The sequence below is a fragment of the Penaeus vannamei genome, chromosome 30 (genome assembly GCF_042767895.1).
Source record: "Penaeus vannamei isolate JL-2024 chromosome 30, ASM4276789v1, whole genome shotgun sequence".
Classification (NCBI taxonomy): Eukaryota; Metazoa; Arthropoda; class Malacostraca; order Decapoda; family Penaeidae; genus Penaeus; species Penaeus vannamei.
Genome location: NC_091578.1, coordinates 10,287,918 through 10,300,809, shown reverse-complemented (window position 1 = coordinate 10,300,809; position 12,892 = coordinate 10,287,918). Strand labels below are relative to the sequence as shown.

The following is a 12,892-nucleotide window of genomic DNA, read 5'->3' as shown; positions in this document are numbered from 1 at the left end:
GTGGAGTGAGGTAGTACTGTGAGGAAGAGGACAATAAAGCTGAAGAGTAGTAATAAGCAGGGAGGGGGTAGACAATGAAGAAGACTGTGCCTTTCATCCTTTCAGTAAGGCATTCACACCTTAGGAAGAGGATAGGAGAAGAAGAGAAGGAAAAGGAAAGGGCGAGGAAACCATGCAAAATTAGTTGAGACAAGAACTTAGGTCCAAGGCAGGGGAGCTCCCCTACATTGGGCCCAGGTCTCTGTTTCCTAAGTCCCCCCCAATATAACAACAAGCAAGGGATTAGGGGGTTGATATTTTAAGGCTTCATAATAATGAATGTCTATAAAAATCAACCATTGCACACATACTTTACAAAATGTACAATTCTGTCTTTCAAAATTTAGTAAGATCTTTGGCCTTATTACATACACTGCTATCCAATAGTAAGATCTTTGGCCATATTACATACAATGGCATCCAAACACTTCTTATGCATTTAGCATAAATACCCCCTCAAACAATGAATTAAAACAAGTGCATCTTACACGTACATAAAAATGACCCAATTTTATTTACTAGTTCCTGTTCCTCTGTCTACTTCTGCTTGTCTGTTATATAATACATGTAACAAGTAGCATTACAGATATGTATGTAACATGTTTTTGCATCAGATTTGCCACTATAGTCACAATTAAGAAACTGAAGTTTTTCAGTGGATTTAACCTATTATCCAAAGCTTGATGTTTAAATGTAATAAAGTCATATGATCCTAAAGAGACATTAAAAATACAATAAGTTACAAATTTACAGTGTAAGACAACAGAAACCGGGAAAATTGACTTTTTATTGTTCTCAGTGCTCAATGATTTGGGGGGGTAAGGTGGCCAAATACTGTGCTAGTGTCCAGGAGTTTGAGCCTCTTTTATGGTGCAAGTGCTTAGTACCCCAACTATTTCATATAGGGAGACAGTGAGCTAGTTCGTGTAGGTTCCAACTACGCATCATTCGACTTGTGCCATTATCTATTTGATTAATTTTTATTAGACAACCATACAAAGTGCTTATAATAGTAGTAATTAAATTTTTACATTTAAATTTAACTTATGCTATACTTTCAACATAATGTCTAAACATCCCAAGCAGCACTGGTGATACGTGAATTCATCAAAACTATAATACTTATCTTAAAGGAACACTTCATTACTTATTCATGTCAGTTTTAAATTATAAATGAATAAAAATAATTTCTGAAGCTTACATGTATGATCAGTATTATTAGAAATGTGTCATACTACAAATATTTATAATTCTACATCTAATACAGTCTATGGTTATTTTGTTATTGCTAATTACAGTCAAACAAGCCTGAAAAAAAGATTTTGCCTCCTAATAGGATAATTAATCAAAAAATAATAATATGAATACCTTTATTTTTTGGCTGCCAAAATAACTGAAACAGTTGCAAATATTAAATAGGAAGCTACAGAAGGATTACAAAGTATTGAAGTTGGCAAACTGACATTCTTCTCCGCCAGGTTTGACATGGACTATACGCTAAATTATGCACAAGGAAAACCGATGCACATTAATTCATTCTGGCTGCTAGCTAAATTTTGTCAACAAACACAAGTTTTAGGAAAGGATCATGCACAGAATCAACATGTGCAATCATGCATGAATATTTCTTTGATATTCACGGGCCCTGAGAAAATTTTGCAACAGTATACGAACCAGTTCCCTAATTAGAGATTTTATATCTGCAAAAATGTATATCTGAAATTACATCTCACATATACATCTTATGAAAAACTGAATGGAGAATCAGAAGGCACTGATTTAACTATTGACACTACTGAACATGGGCTGGTCAAGCTACCTGATGCACATACAAAACTTGACAGTCTTCCTTCACACACAAGACTGTGATCATGGTCATCACATTTAGATTATAGCGGATAGAATCAATATTGTGCAGTGACCATACACACAGTCCAAAAGAATGCCAAACTGCATATTAGTATTCCATTATATGGAAAGTAACAAAGTCCTACTTTCTGTTGGCCATTTCACTTTGTGTTCAACTTCAACAAACAATTACATGCTCTTTCTCTTGCTCATTTATGTTACTGGCAATACAGTCTAATGGAAGCTTTTGAAAAAGCACAAATAATTAAAAACTGGTCTACATTGATCAGAATGCCAATAAAAAAATCTTGTCTTATCAATTAATCTAATTCTTTTGGTTAAAGTTTTTATAATATTATGAGGAAAAAAGGAAGTACACACTTCCTTATTAGTTTGCTGATACAAGCCACATTTCTAATTTCAAGCTAAAAATGATTATTTCATAAATGATAATATTCCTTCATGTAACAAAGAAAACTATCATAAATAATACTAATGTGATAAAAGGAACAATTTTTTTCTTTTTTAAAGCAATTTAATTTCATCAGCAAAGAATAAATTTGAAAAAAATATATATGTAAAATGACCTGAAATATAGAAAGTTAAAGAATCCATCATTTGCTCTATAACTGAAAAAAAATCTTTCATCATATAGTGATAGTTCAATTAAGAGGTAATATCTGTTTTAAGCTCAATAAAAATGCTCATGTTTATATAAAATATTCATGTAGTTCCTTAACTTAAAAATATACTGACTGCTGTTCTATATGTCTGTGTAAGTACATTTTGTATGCTCATAGATAAGCTTTTTTTTCATATGAGATTGATAAACAAAATCTTCCCTGAAGTCTCCTCTCTTCATACACGTAATCTTAAGTAAGATCCATTAGACATGAAATCTGTATCTAAGTATATGGAAGGATCATAAAACACCTATAGCAGATATCCTTAAAAAGGAATTTGCATTCAGTGAACTTGCCTGTCTCATGTTCTACCTCTTTTGGACTGCAAACAATAACAAGGCACAATTCTCAACAGTTTACGAAAAGGCTATATTACCTGTGTTTACAAATATGCTTATAATTGATGCAAACCACTAAAACAACAATAATTTTCATATTCATATATCTCCAGGACAGTCACTTGTTTCATAAGGATACCTATGAGATATCTGAATGTGATTATCTTAGGAACCGAGTCTGTTAAATCATCCATTTAAATCCTATGGTTTGAGTGAAGACTACTCTCAACAGAAAAAAAAGAAGAAAGGATTTCTAGATATATATTTGCAGAGATCATGAAGCTATGGATACTCCCCACGAAAGACAAGGGCAAAGACTCATCTTCCTTGCAAATATCCCCTGCTGCAAGACCTTTAATAGCTGCCTTCTAAAGAAATGGACTTCAAATTCCTGCTGCCTATTTTCCATGATCCATCTTTCCTCTCATTGCAAGGCTTTGGCAGTGAACGAGACTAATTAACATATTCATCAGACTTTGCAATGAGATGAAGATTCCTGAGCCAAATGCAGGAGATTCTGAAAATGTCTCAATGGAAAAAAGCATTCAAGTGCAGGTGCATTATGAGTATACATGCACATATAATACATGTGCTAATACTAAAAATGACTCTTTATATGTTCTTTCTGCTACAAAATGAGTATGAAAACAATTATCAAAACACTTCACATATGCGATGACTAAAGCCTGCTTTAATAAATCATACCAACCTCTAAAGGTTGAATATTTTGTGTACACTTGAGTATAAAAATATTGTACTACAAACTGTATATATTCTGGCATTTACTGCTTACAAAACTTACTCAAAATTTTAATCATATAACTAATTCTCTTCTATAAAGCTAAGAGTGGACACAAAAACAATATGATTATGCAATAGTGATGAAAATGAATAAGTGACAAACATAATTTCTACTACATATCTTAGGGGCTTTGATATCAGCTTTAACCTATTCCTAAATCACTTGAGAAAAAAATATATAAAGCACAATATAATGTGTAATATTTGCATAAAGTTGTAATAAAAAATATCCTTCCCTTATCCTAACATATATCTTTTTAAAGTGTCACATGCATAAAAGTGCACGTAAGATCCATGTTGATATGAAAAGCAACATAAAGGAGTTGAAGAATACAATACATGTTAACCCAATGGTTGTGGATGGTATGATATGCATGCCTTGTTCACTGTATCTTGGCTTGTTAATTCTGTTTACACACTGATGACTCCGCAAGTACTAAGTCACCTCGGAGTTAAAAATTATACCTATTTCTCTCACCCTTTTCTTTTATATCTTTTATTGTTCCTAGTATCTTAATTACATGATAATCACATAATGTCAATAATACTACTATCAAACAGTATTCATTTTAATATCAGAAAATCCACAGAATAGGGAAATCAAGGGCAGATACTAGGGCCTACTAATTGGCTCCTTGGTGGCTGAGCATGTGCAGAGCCATCTGTGTGCAACAAATTTCACAAGAAAAACTAGTGGACAGTACAGAATCCACGACCAATAGGTTAATGAATCTCTATATCTATGCCTCTTTAAGGTCTGTTTTAATATTTTTTGGGAAATTAGTTACTTTTTGTGTAAGTTCAGGTCAGTTCTGAGGTACACAAATATGTGTCTCATGCAATTCAGATCTCTATGAATGCTTAGGTCCATAGATGATAATATTTCTATCACTAATTCTTAATACTGGTAAAATCAATTCTGATACCAAATTTAGTATAGGAAAATGGACAGGATCTTCATTAGACACATCACAGGTCAACAAATATCTTGTTAAAATATAAAGGCATTCATTGGAAGTCTCAAAAATATGAAAACTAAAAGCACTTTATATACCTGATTCCACCGAGCTATGATGAAAAGGAAAATTTTATCACTGGTCCCCTGTCACATAGGAATGATTTCATAGTAAAGCAAGATCATGAAAGCATGACATCCTTGGAGTGTGACAACTTGCAAAAATATAATCTTGAAGAATCAGGTATGAACACTTTGGTATTAACATGCAATGAAGTAACACATGGAGTTATGTGCCTGTACACAAATTTATATTCTAATACTACCACAGCTTGGCATTAACCAAGCTGATCGTGATACACTACTTGCCTCCTTAAACAGATTTCAGTGATGCTCAGGATCAACAGGCTAGGTCATCCAACTGAACAAGACACTGAATATGAAATTTGCATATTGATTTGATTTCAATTGACATAATTATCATAACAGAAGCTGCTTACTGTTACATTCCATCAAAATAAAGACCCTTAATTGAAACTTTATTAGTCCATTGCACAGTCCCCACACGGGTTTGCCACTCGCCATGCAAACACCCATTCTTGTTGCCTCAATTTACCAAGATGCCCAATGATCCATATACCTATTATCTGCAGTTGCAAAGTTACAGTACCAACCTTACCAAGGTAAAATTGAGTAAAGTGTAGAGAATAATAATAGGTACAGCCACACTCCTAAGTTGGAGAAGTGACTTACCATGTGAGTCAATCTCTATTAGTGTTACTAGTCTATAAGTCAACATTACTTGGTTAAAAGACATTGGTACTTCACTGCTGTTTGCAACCATCCTTACTGTTGCTCTTTTCTTTGGGTGGTTTTGGTCGTCTGTTCTTCTCCAGACTTGCAGTGCGTCTCTGGCCCTGGATGGGCATGTAAGGTGGTACTGGGTAGTCATCATCATCATCAAACACTAGCAAAGAGAAACAATAAAATAAAAAAGTGCAGTCCAATAAAACTGTCAACTAAATAATGGCAAAATACATTTATCAGAGAAATCATTTTCCAACTCTTTAATTAAAGGTTTATTCATGCCACTGTGAGCAAAACTTTAAACCTTTCTATTGATTATTACAGGAGAAAAAAAGACTCAAGTGCACCTATGAATCTCTTAATTTTGTACAAGAAAACAAGCATCACAATAATTCATGTCCCTCCACCCTTCTTAGTACAGTCTAAGACTTTATCAAATATTTAGTTTAATCATAAAACAGGAGGTAGGACTGCAATAAAAAAAACATGTAGATAGTATGTAGCGAAACTTGACAAAGACAAAAATAACAACATCATGCATCTAACCTGGAGGTGGCAAAGGAGAAACTGGAGAAGTGATACTTGGTCCCATGAATCCTGTGCCACTACTTGTGGTTGAAGAAGATGAGGATGACTGAAGAGTGGCCTGAGGGGAGGCCAGCTCCCCCTGCCTGACACGTCTCTGGTAAGTTGGGTCAATAGCGCATGCAATGTTGGTGAATCCCATGCTCAAGTTGTGTTCAGTACTACTACTGCTGCTTTCTTCTACAACTTCTATTGCATCTGGATCTGGTAACCTGTAAGGGAATTCATTTATATCAAAGCAAATCTTACACAGGAGAGGGACGGACACGGACACAGACACGGATACACACACACACACACACACACACACACACACACACACACACATATTTTGTGTTACTAGAATTAAAAACAATAATTAAAATTAATCAACCAGATGTAAGATGCATCACTGAATCCAACCTGGATCCTTCTATAGATAATGTAACATTAAGACAAGTAGTTGGAGACTGAGCAAGACCCCATAGGAGAAGTAAAGAGTGGCCTGAGGGGAGGCCAGCTAACCCTGCCTAACACGTCTTTGGGAGAAACCTATGGGATAAACATAATAATAACCACAATGTACATACTACCTCATTCACTAGCGTATTCAAAAGAAATTTACCAAAACTACTTGAAGAAAAATTATTGGGCCTGGAAGAAGAGCTACAACTTTTGGAAACTAATGCTAAAGACATTCTTGTAATGGGATTTTAATAGTATAATTTACTAAGAAAGTTTTAGTCCTAGATCTCAGCTAGATTCTTGGAAGGCAAATTACTGGAAATCATAAATGAATATTGCCTTTTCCAAAATGTTGCAGATCATACCAGGGCAAGAGGGCTAGAGCAAGTCTATGCTTTAATATCTAAAAAGCATAAGATGAAATTAATGATATGAAGTACTGTCTTCCTCTTGGAAAAAGTGTCCATGTAGCAATTAAACTAAAATACTGTCTGCTACAGGAAAACAACTTGAGTAAGGAAACAAAGTGGAAGTACAATTACAAGAAATGTAATTATAAAAGCCTTAAAGGTTTCTTTGATGACACAGACTGGGAAATACTCCTGGAGGAAGAGGACCTTGATATGCCATATTCAACATTTTGCAAAGCCTATAAATATGGAGTGGAAAAATTTGTATCAATATTCAAATTGAAGCAAGAAATGGCCAAAAGTGGTTAAATGATAAATGAAATGATAATTAGGAAACAATGGGTTGAAGTACTTGAAATACTTGATATGATATCAAATAAGCAATTTGGTCTTAGGGAAAGAAAGAGATAACTGGGTGGATTGCGTATACTTGGACTTGGAGAAGGCATTTGATAAGAAGTCTCATAGGCAACTATTATGGAAATTAGATTACTTAGGTGGAGTGAAAGGCAAACTCCTTGAAAGTACGAAAGATCCTTTGTGAAAGAAAGAGGAGCACAGTAATCAAAGGGAAGCACACTACTTGGTAATGAGTAACAAGTGGAGTACCCCAAGGATTGGTATTGGCGCTATGTTTACTATTTTCATCAATGATTAAGGGTCAAACATAAGCCAAGGTAGGTATCTGAATATATTTGCAGACAATGTAAAATTATAAAGAAAGATGCCAATGCCTCCAGAGTGACATTGAGAAATTCATGTGGAGTTGTACTTCGAAAATGGAATTCAACACCAATAAATGCCATGTAGTCAGGTTGAAGAAAGTAAAAATCATCCACTATACCAATAAAAATTAGGATATGCACTATTGAACTCAGTAGATTGAGAAAAAGACCCTTGGAATAATCATAAACAGGAACCTATGGCCAAATGACCATGTACATAAAGAAGTCCATAAAATACAAGGACTAATTTCCAACATCAAGAGGGCATTTGTGTGTATGTGAACAAAGATATGGTAAAGAAGACCATTGAAGCCATTATAATCCCTAGTCTAGAGTACCATGCAATGGTATAGAGTCCATACTTAAAAAATTAAATAAACAAACTGGAAAGAGATATGAGCTGTCTAGATAGACCATAAAAAATAAGACTTCCTACTTTGGAAGAAAGAAAGAAAAAGGGGTGACATGAATATGCTGTTAAACTATGTTACAGGAAGAGGGAAGTTAGACAAAGTTGACTTTATATTTTGAACACAAGAAGGATGAGAAGACACAGTAAAAAGTTAAAAGTAAAAATATGCAAGAAACATGTCAAAAAGTTCAGTTTCCCAAACAGAACTATTGAAATAAGATAAAATCTTCCAAAAAACGTTGTGTGGGTGAAAAATGTGCATTACTTTAAAAAGTTATATAATAATATAAATATAGCAGATGGGACCATCTGAGCTTAGCTCTTCTCCCATATTGAAAAAAGTAGATAAGGACACACACACAAACACACACACACACACACACACACACACACACACACACACACACACACACACACACACACACACACACACACACACACACACACACACACACACAAAATAAAAATAAATAATAAATAACAATAATAAAAGAATAAAGAAATAAAATAATAAAATTTAAAAAATAACCATTCTATTAATCAGAAAACCAATGAATTCAGTCTCTTTGAGCATAATGTCACTACTTTCTATTGCAAAGCAAACTCATCCTGAAATGGATATCTACCTCTGCTTTACTAAATCAACCCTAATGTATGAAATGCTTGGACATTGTATATTCCGTCAATGATGAAAATGGAAGCCAACTTTCATTTATATTTACAAATCACTTCAGAAGACAAAATACCATTAATAAAAATGAATAATGGAAAGACTTTATCAAAATGTATCACACTAAAATGCAACACTACTCGAGGGTCAGGTATAGAGACATAGGAAGAGAAGAGGAAGAACAAGTGACAGATGCCAACCAGCTTCAAAGTGTGCTCAAAACTTTTATGTTTTCAAATAAGATCCTGCAATCAGTTAGCAGAAAAAAATACTGAAACTCAATCAAAGATTAAAACACTGAGTTACTTTCTGTTTCTGTCTAACAAGCATGATCTACATTATACAACAAAACTGCATTACCTCTCAAATAAGCATCACTCCAGTTGATCTTATGGATGGTCTATCCAACTAATTTCTCACACTGGTATATCAGTCATAAAATCCTTGGAAATATCAATTCTCTCAACTTTCCTATGATAATAACAAAAGTCTACTTTTCAGGGAATGTAAGACCATTAGACAGCCAAGTCACAGAACTAACCATTTGTACCAAGATGATATCAGACTCCCTCTAAAAAAATTAAGGGGCATTTGTTCTTGAGAAAATGCTCAGCCTCTATGCTTAGCCTAGGTATATAAAAGATTAAGAATATGATTTTGCTTTGGCTTTCTACCTACAAAAGCAAAATGCTCTCATATTGAACTCTGAGTATATGAAATTAGCTACATCAAAGGTTCAACAAAAAGTAACTTTTTTCATGGCATCTTAACCTTCCAACTAAAAACCTCTCCAAATAGTAGATTCTCCCTCACCTTGGCTTATTAGTCTTTCCCACGGGAAACTGTTGGGCATACTTGGTTGTTCTCTCTACAGGCGCCAGAGGCTGCGACACACGTGAGCTTCCTGGCAGGTCTAGGGAGTTTGGTCTCTGCAGCTGACTTCCTCTGGGTGGGGGCTGCCAGGTGCTCTCAGGATCTTCCCTGGGTGAGTCTGGGGATGCATATGTTGGACTTCTGCTTCCATATTCAGTGTCTTGCTGTGGGCTTGGCAGTCTGTAACCTGAAGGTCCTGCCTGGGGGTCGCCTCTTATGGCGTCAACTGGGGTTCTGCTGTTTCCCGCCTGGAAAGAGTGGAAAGAGTGCGTTTGCTTTAGATAGGGTGCTGAGATAAGTAAGAGATAAAAAGGATATGGACGAACAAAAGACAGGGCTTTCAAAAGTACCTGGGCACCAGCAGGAAATTGCCTTTGTGGCTTTTTTTGCCCCCAGCTATTTTGCTTTTGGTCCCAAAAACAAATCTTTCACCTTCCCACCCTGCTGAAACTAGTTGCGAACATGAATTTTAAGCACTATGCAGGGTTGGGTTTCAAACATTAGATGATAAAGAAAACAGATATAGAAAATAATTTGCCACCCTCGTACCCTGCTATTCAAGCCCCTGCACCCTGCTATATTCCACAACTTTGAGAACCCTGAGAGAAAATTAAATAATGCCAAAATCTAAGAATAGCATGAATACAATCTATAAAAGTCATCTATATATGAACAATAAAAAAATAATAATAACCTAAACATCAACCCAATCAAAAATGGACAAATCAAAATATATACAATAATAGTCATATATCAATCAACAAGCAAACCTCACCTGGGTTTGCTTGGCTGCTGCTGGAACATCTCCTTCAAGTAACTGTGATGCTCGAGCTTGTTTCTTTTGAAGGGCCTTCTGCCTAGCCTTCTCACGAGCTTTTTTAGCTTTGGCTCGTTCCTGTTACAATAGGACATAAGCATTGATATTAGCAACTTTTCTCGAACTGCTTACTAACACAATGAAATTAAAAGATTTACTAAAATTCTAAAACCTGTTTTCTGACAAGACATGTAACAAATACTGTTGATATATTAAACAAAATATGATTTTAAATGAAGTATCATTTACAATAAATAAATTCTTTTAAAGTGTAAAAAGCAACATCAAAATTTCCCTACTTCAATCTTTTAACATCTATAATACAACTTGCAAGCTTTGCAATCAAACCGTTATTTCCATACATATCTATTCAGTTCAATATTACTTTTTTTTACTCTACAATTTTACAGCACACAATAACACAGATACTCCAATTCCTCAAGGCTGATGTTTGTCTCCTCTCTCTAGATTCCAAATGTTCAGGAACACTAGCTCACCACAGCTATACATCAAGTCTCTGCTTTGATGCCTGTTATGAATAGGGACAAATCTAGCAACATATTATTATGCTAAAATACTCATTCACCCTTCACATAAAACCTGAAATCTAAAACCCTCCACCCCCTTAACATGAACTTTAGTTTCCTTTCCTCTAACCTTCTTTGGTACTAAGAAATATAACTAATGCATTGCATATATTTGCTATCCACTTATAATTTCGAATAGATTAGTGTAGGTTATTTTTTCATTATATTTTCTTGTTTTAAATCATAATATATGAGCTAGAAAGTTCTTAGAATTACAAATATTGTCTCTAGCTAAATCAAAGAAAGACAACAAAAAAGCTGTAACTATATTCTTTACAATTATTTTTCACTGTATCCAATAAAACTTATCTGTTAGCTCATCAAATTAGTTTATGATCACACATCTTGGATCCATAAATTTGTTTCATCTTTTAAACACAAATATGTTGGTAAGTGTATCTCATCAAATCAACTGTATATAAGAAACCCAAGAAGACTGTACCTAACTCTGAAACTATTATTTCCCTAACACAACAAAACGATAAACACCCTTCTCATTCACACCAAACTAGCATTTCACTCATCTGATGTAGTACTCACTTGCTCCTGGAGGACTTTGGCCAACTCTCTGTCCTGTGCTTCAATAGCCATAAGTTGGTCTTGGTGGAGCAGGTCACCTCGTCGCTTCCCATCTTGATCCTGAAGTAGCCGGGCTAACTCCTGTAAATTAGTTGTGCTTGCCTGCACCCAACTTTGACATTTCTCATGCCAACTACTAGTATGTGTGTATATACAATAAATATGTACATTGGTGAATTTGAGAATAATCAGTCATTCGTGCATAGACATATTAATATAAAAGGTTTGTAAGTCAAGTTGATATTGTTACTTCCTAGTCCAATATATTAAACATGCATATGTGCATTAACATAATTATTTAGGAATAGTCCTAACATGTTAAAATCATTCAAAAGGTTCATATCATGATTAGTTGAATGAATATGAGAACAGAGGCTTTGCTCTCTTGATCTGGTTGACAGAAAATATATAACAAATGGCAAAGACATACAGAAAATTCATGTAAAAACATGACAGCCTATTTGGACTTACAAATGACAAATAGATAAATAAATTAAATAATCAAAACAGTAAAAAGGGAATTGACTCACTGCATCTTGTTCCTCTTGGAGTTCTCGAATCTGTTCTTCATCCATGTCTTCTGTTGGTTGACGACAAAAGTCGCTAAGATCTGATAAGTCGCTGATGTTGCTGCGTGCTGACCTATCACTGCTGGTTGTGCCATTTAAATCAGGATCTCTGAATGAAGGAGGGAGTTATCGTATGGTAAACATATGTCAAATCTATGAGTATTCATTGGTTATTTGATATTTTTATGCAGAGAATCTCCAGTAAAAGTAGAAATATATCTTTTCCCATTTACATTAAAAGGTAAAATAAAAATAAAGGGAACCACATACCTTGGTTCTTTGCGTGACAAGAGGGCAACATTATCGCTTCCTGAGTTAATGCCTAAGTAAGCTGCCTCTCTTTCCACTTGACGCAATTCTCTCTCTTGTCGAATTGCTTCTTTTTCCCGTTCCTGTGAATTCATGAAGTGCACTATAGAGTGATCCCGTGGCATTATCTCTAAATATCTTTCAAATATTGGAAGAAAAGTGACCTCAAACACACTAACCATCCTTATTATCACACAAAAACACACTAACCATTAAGTTGCGAGCATAAACCATGTCTTTCTCCTCTTGTTGCCGCAATGCCTCCATCTCCTCAACATTAAGCTTCTGTGATAGCATGGCAGCCATCTCAGCATCACGTGCCTCCCTGATCAACACATCACAAATCACTAACTCCCCAAAGCATGGAAAGCACAATATCCAACTAATCCACATGGTAAGAAGAATGCCCAACACATAAGGGACAAATGACATTTTACCAAA

The 12,892-nt window shown here is 34.9% G+C and overlaps 1 protein-coding gene across 7 annotated transcripts in view; it reads right to left on the bottom strand.

Annotated features, from left to right (window-relative positions):
• Positions 1-1,392: 1,392 nt before the first annotated feature.
• The window catches only part of LOC113816346 (coiled-coil domain-containing protein 50), a 19,559-nt gene continuing 8,059 nt past the window's right edge, over positions 1,393-12,892 (bottom strand). For 3 of the 7 annotated variants that reach the window (XM_070142980.1, XM_070142978.1, XM_070142979.1), the window contains exons 4-11: positions 12,662-12,776; positions 12,413-12,534; positions 12,104-12,251; positions 11,535-11,675; positions 10,366-10,485; positions 9,531-9,838; positions 6,018-6,268; positions 1,393-5,631 (exon numbers count right to left, since the gene is read on the bottom strand). In XM_070142980.1, the coding sequence (XP_069999081.1) occupies positions 5,489-5,631; positions 6,018-6,268; positions 9,531-9,838; positions 10,366-10,485; positions 11,535-11,675; positions 12,104-12,251; positions 12,413-12,534; positions 12,662-12,776 (1,348 nt within the window). In that variant the 3' untranslated portion in view covers positions 1,393-5,488. The remainder of the gene's footprint in view (positions 5,632-6,017; positions 6,269-9,530; positions 9,839-10,365; positions 10,486-11,534; positions 11,676-12,103; positions 12,252-12,412; positions 12,535-12,661; positions 12,777-12,892) is intronic. The other 4 variants (XM_027368396.2, XM_027368394.2, XM_070142982.1 and 1 more) reach the window with 2 other exon arrangements.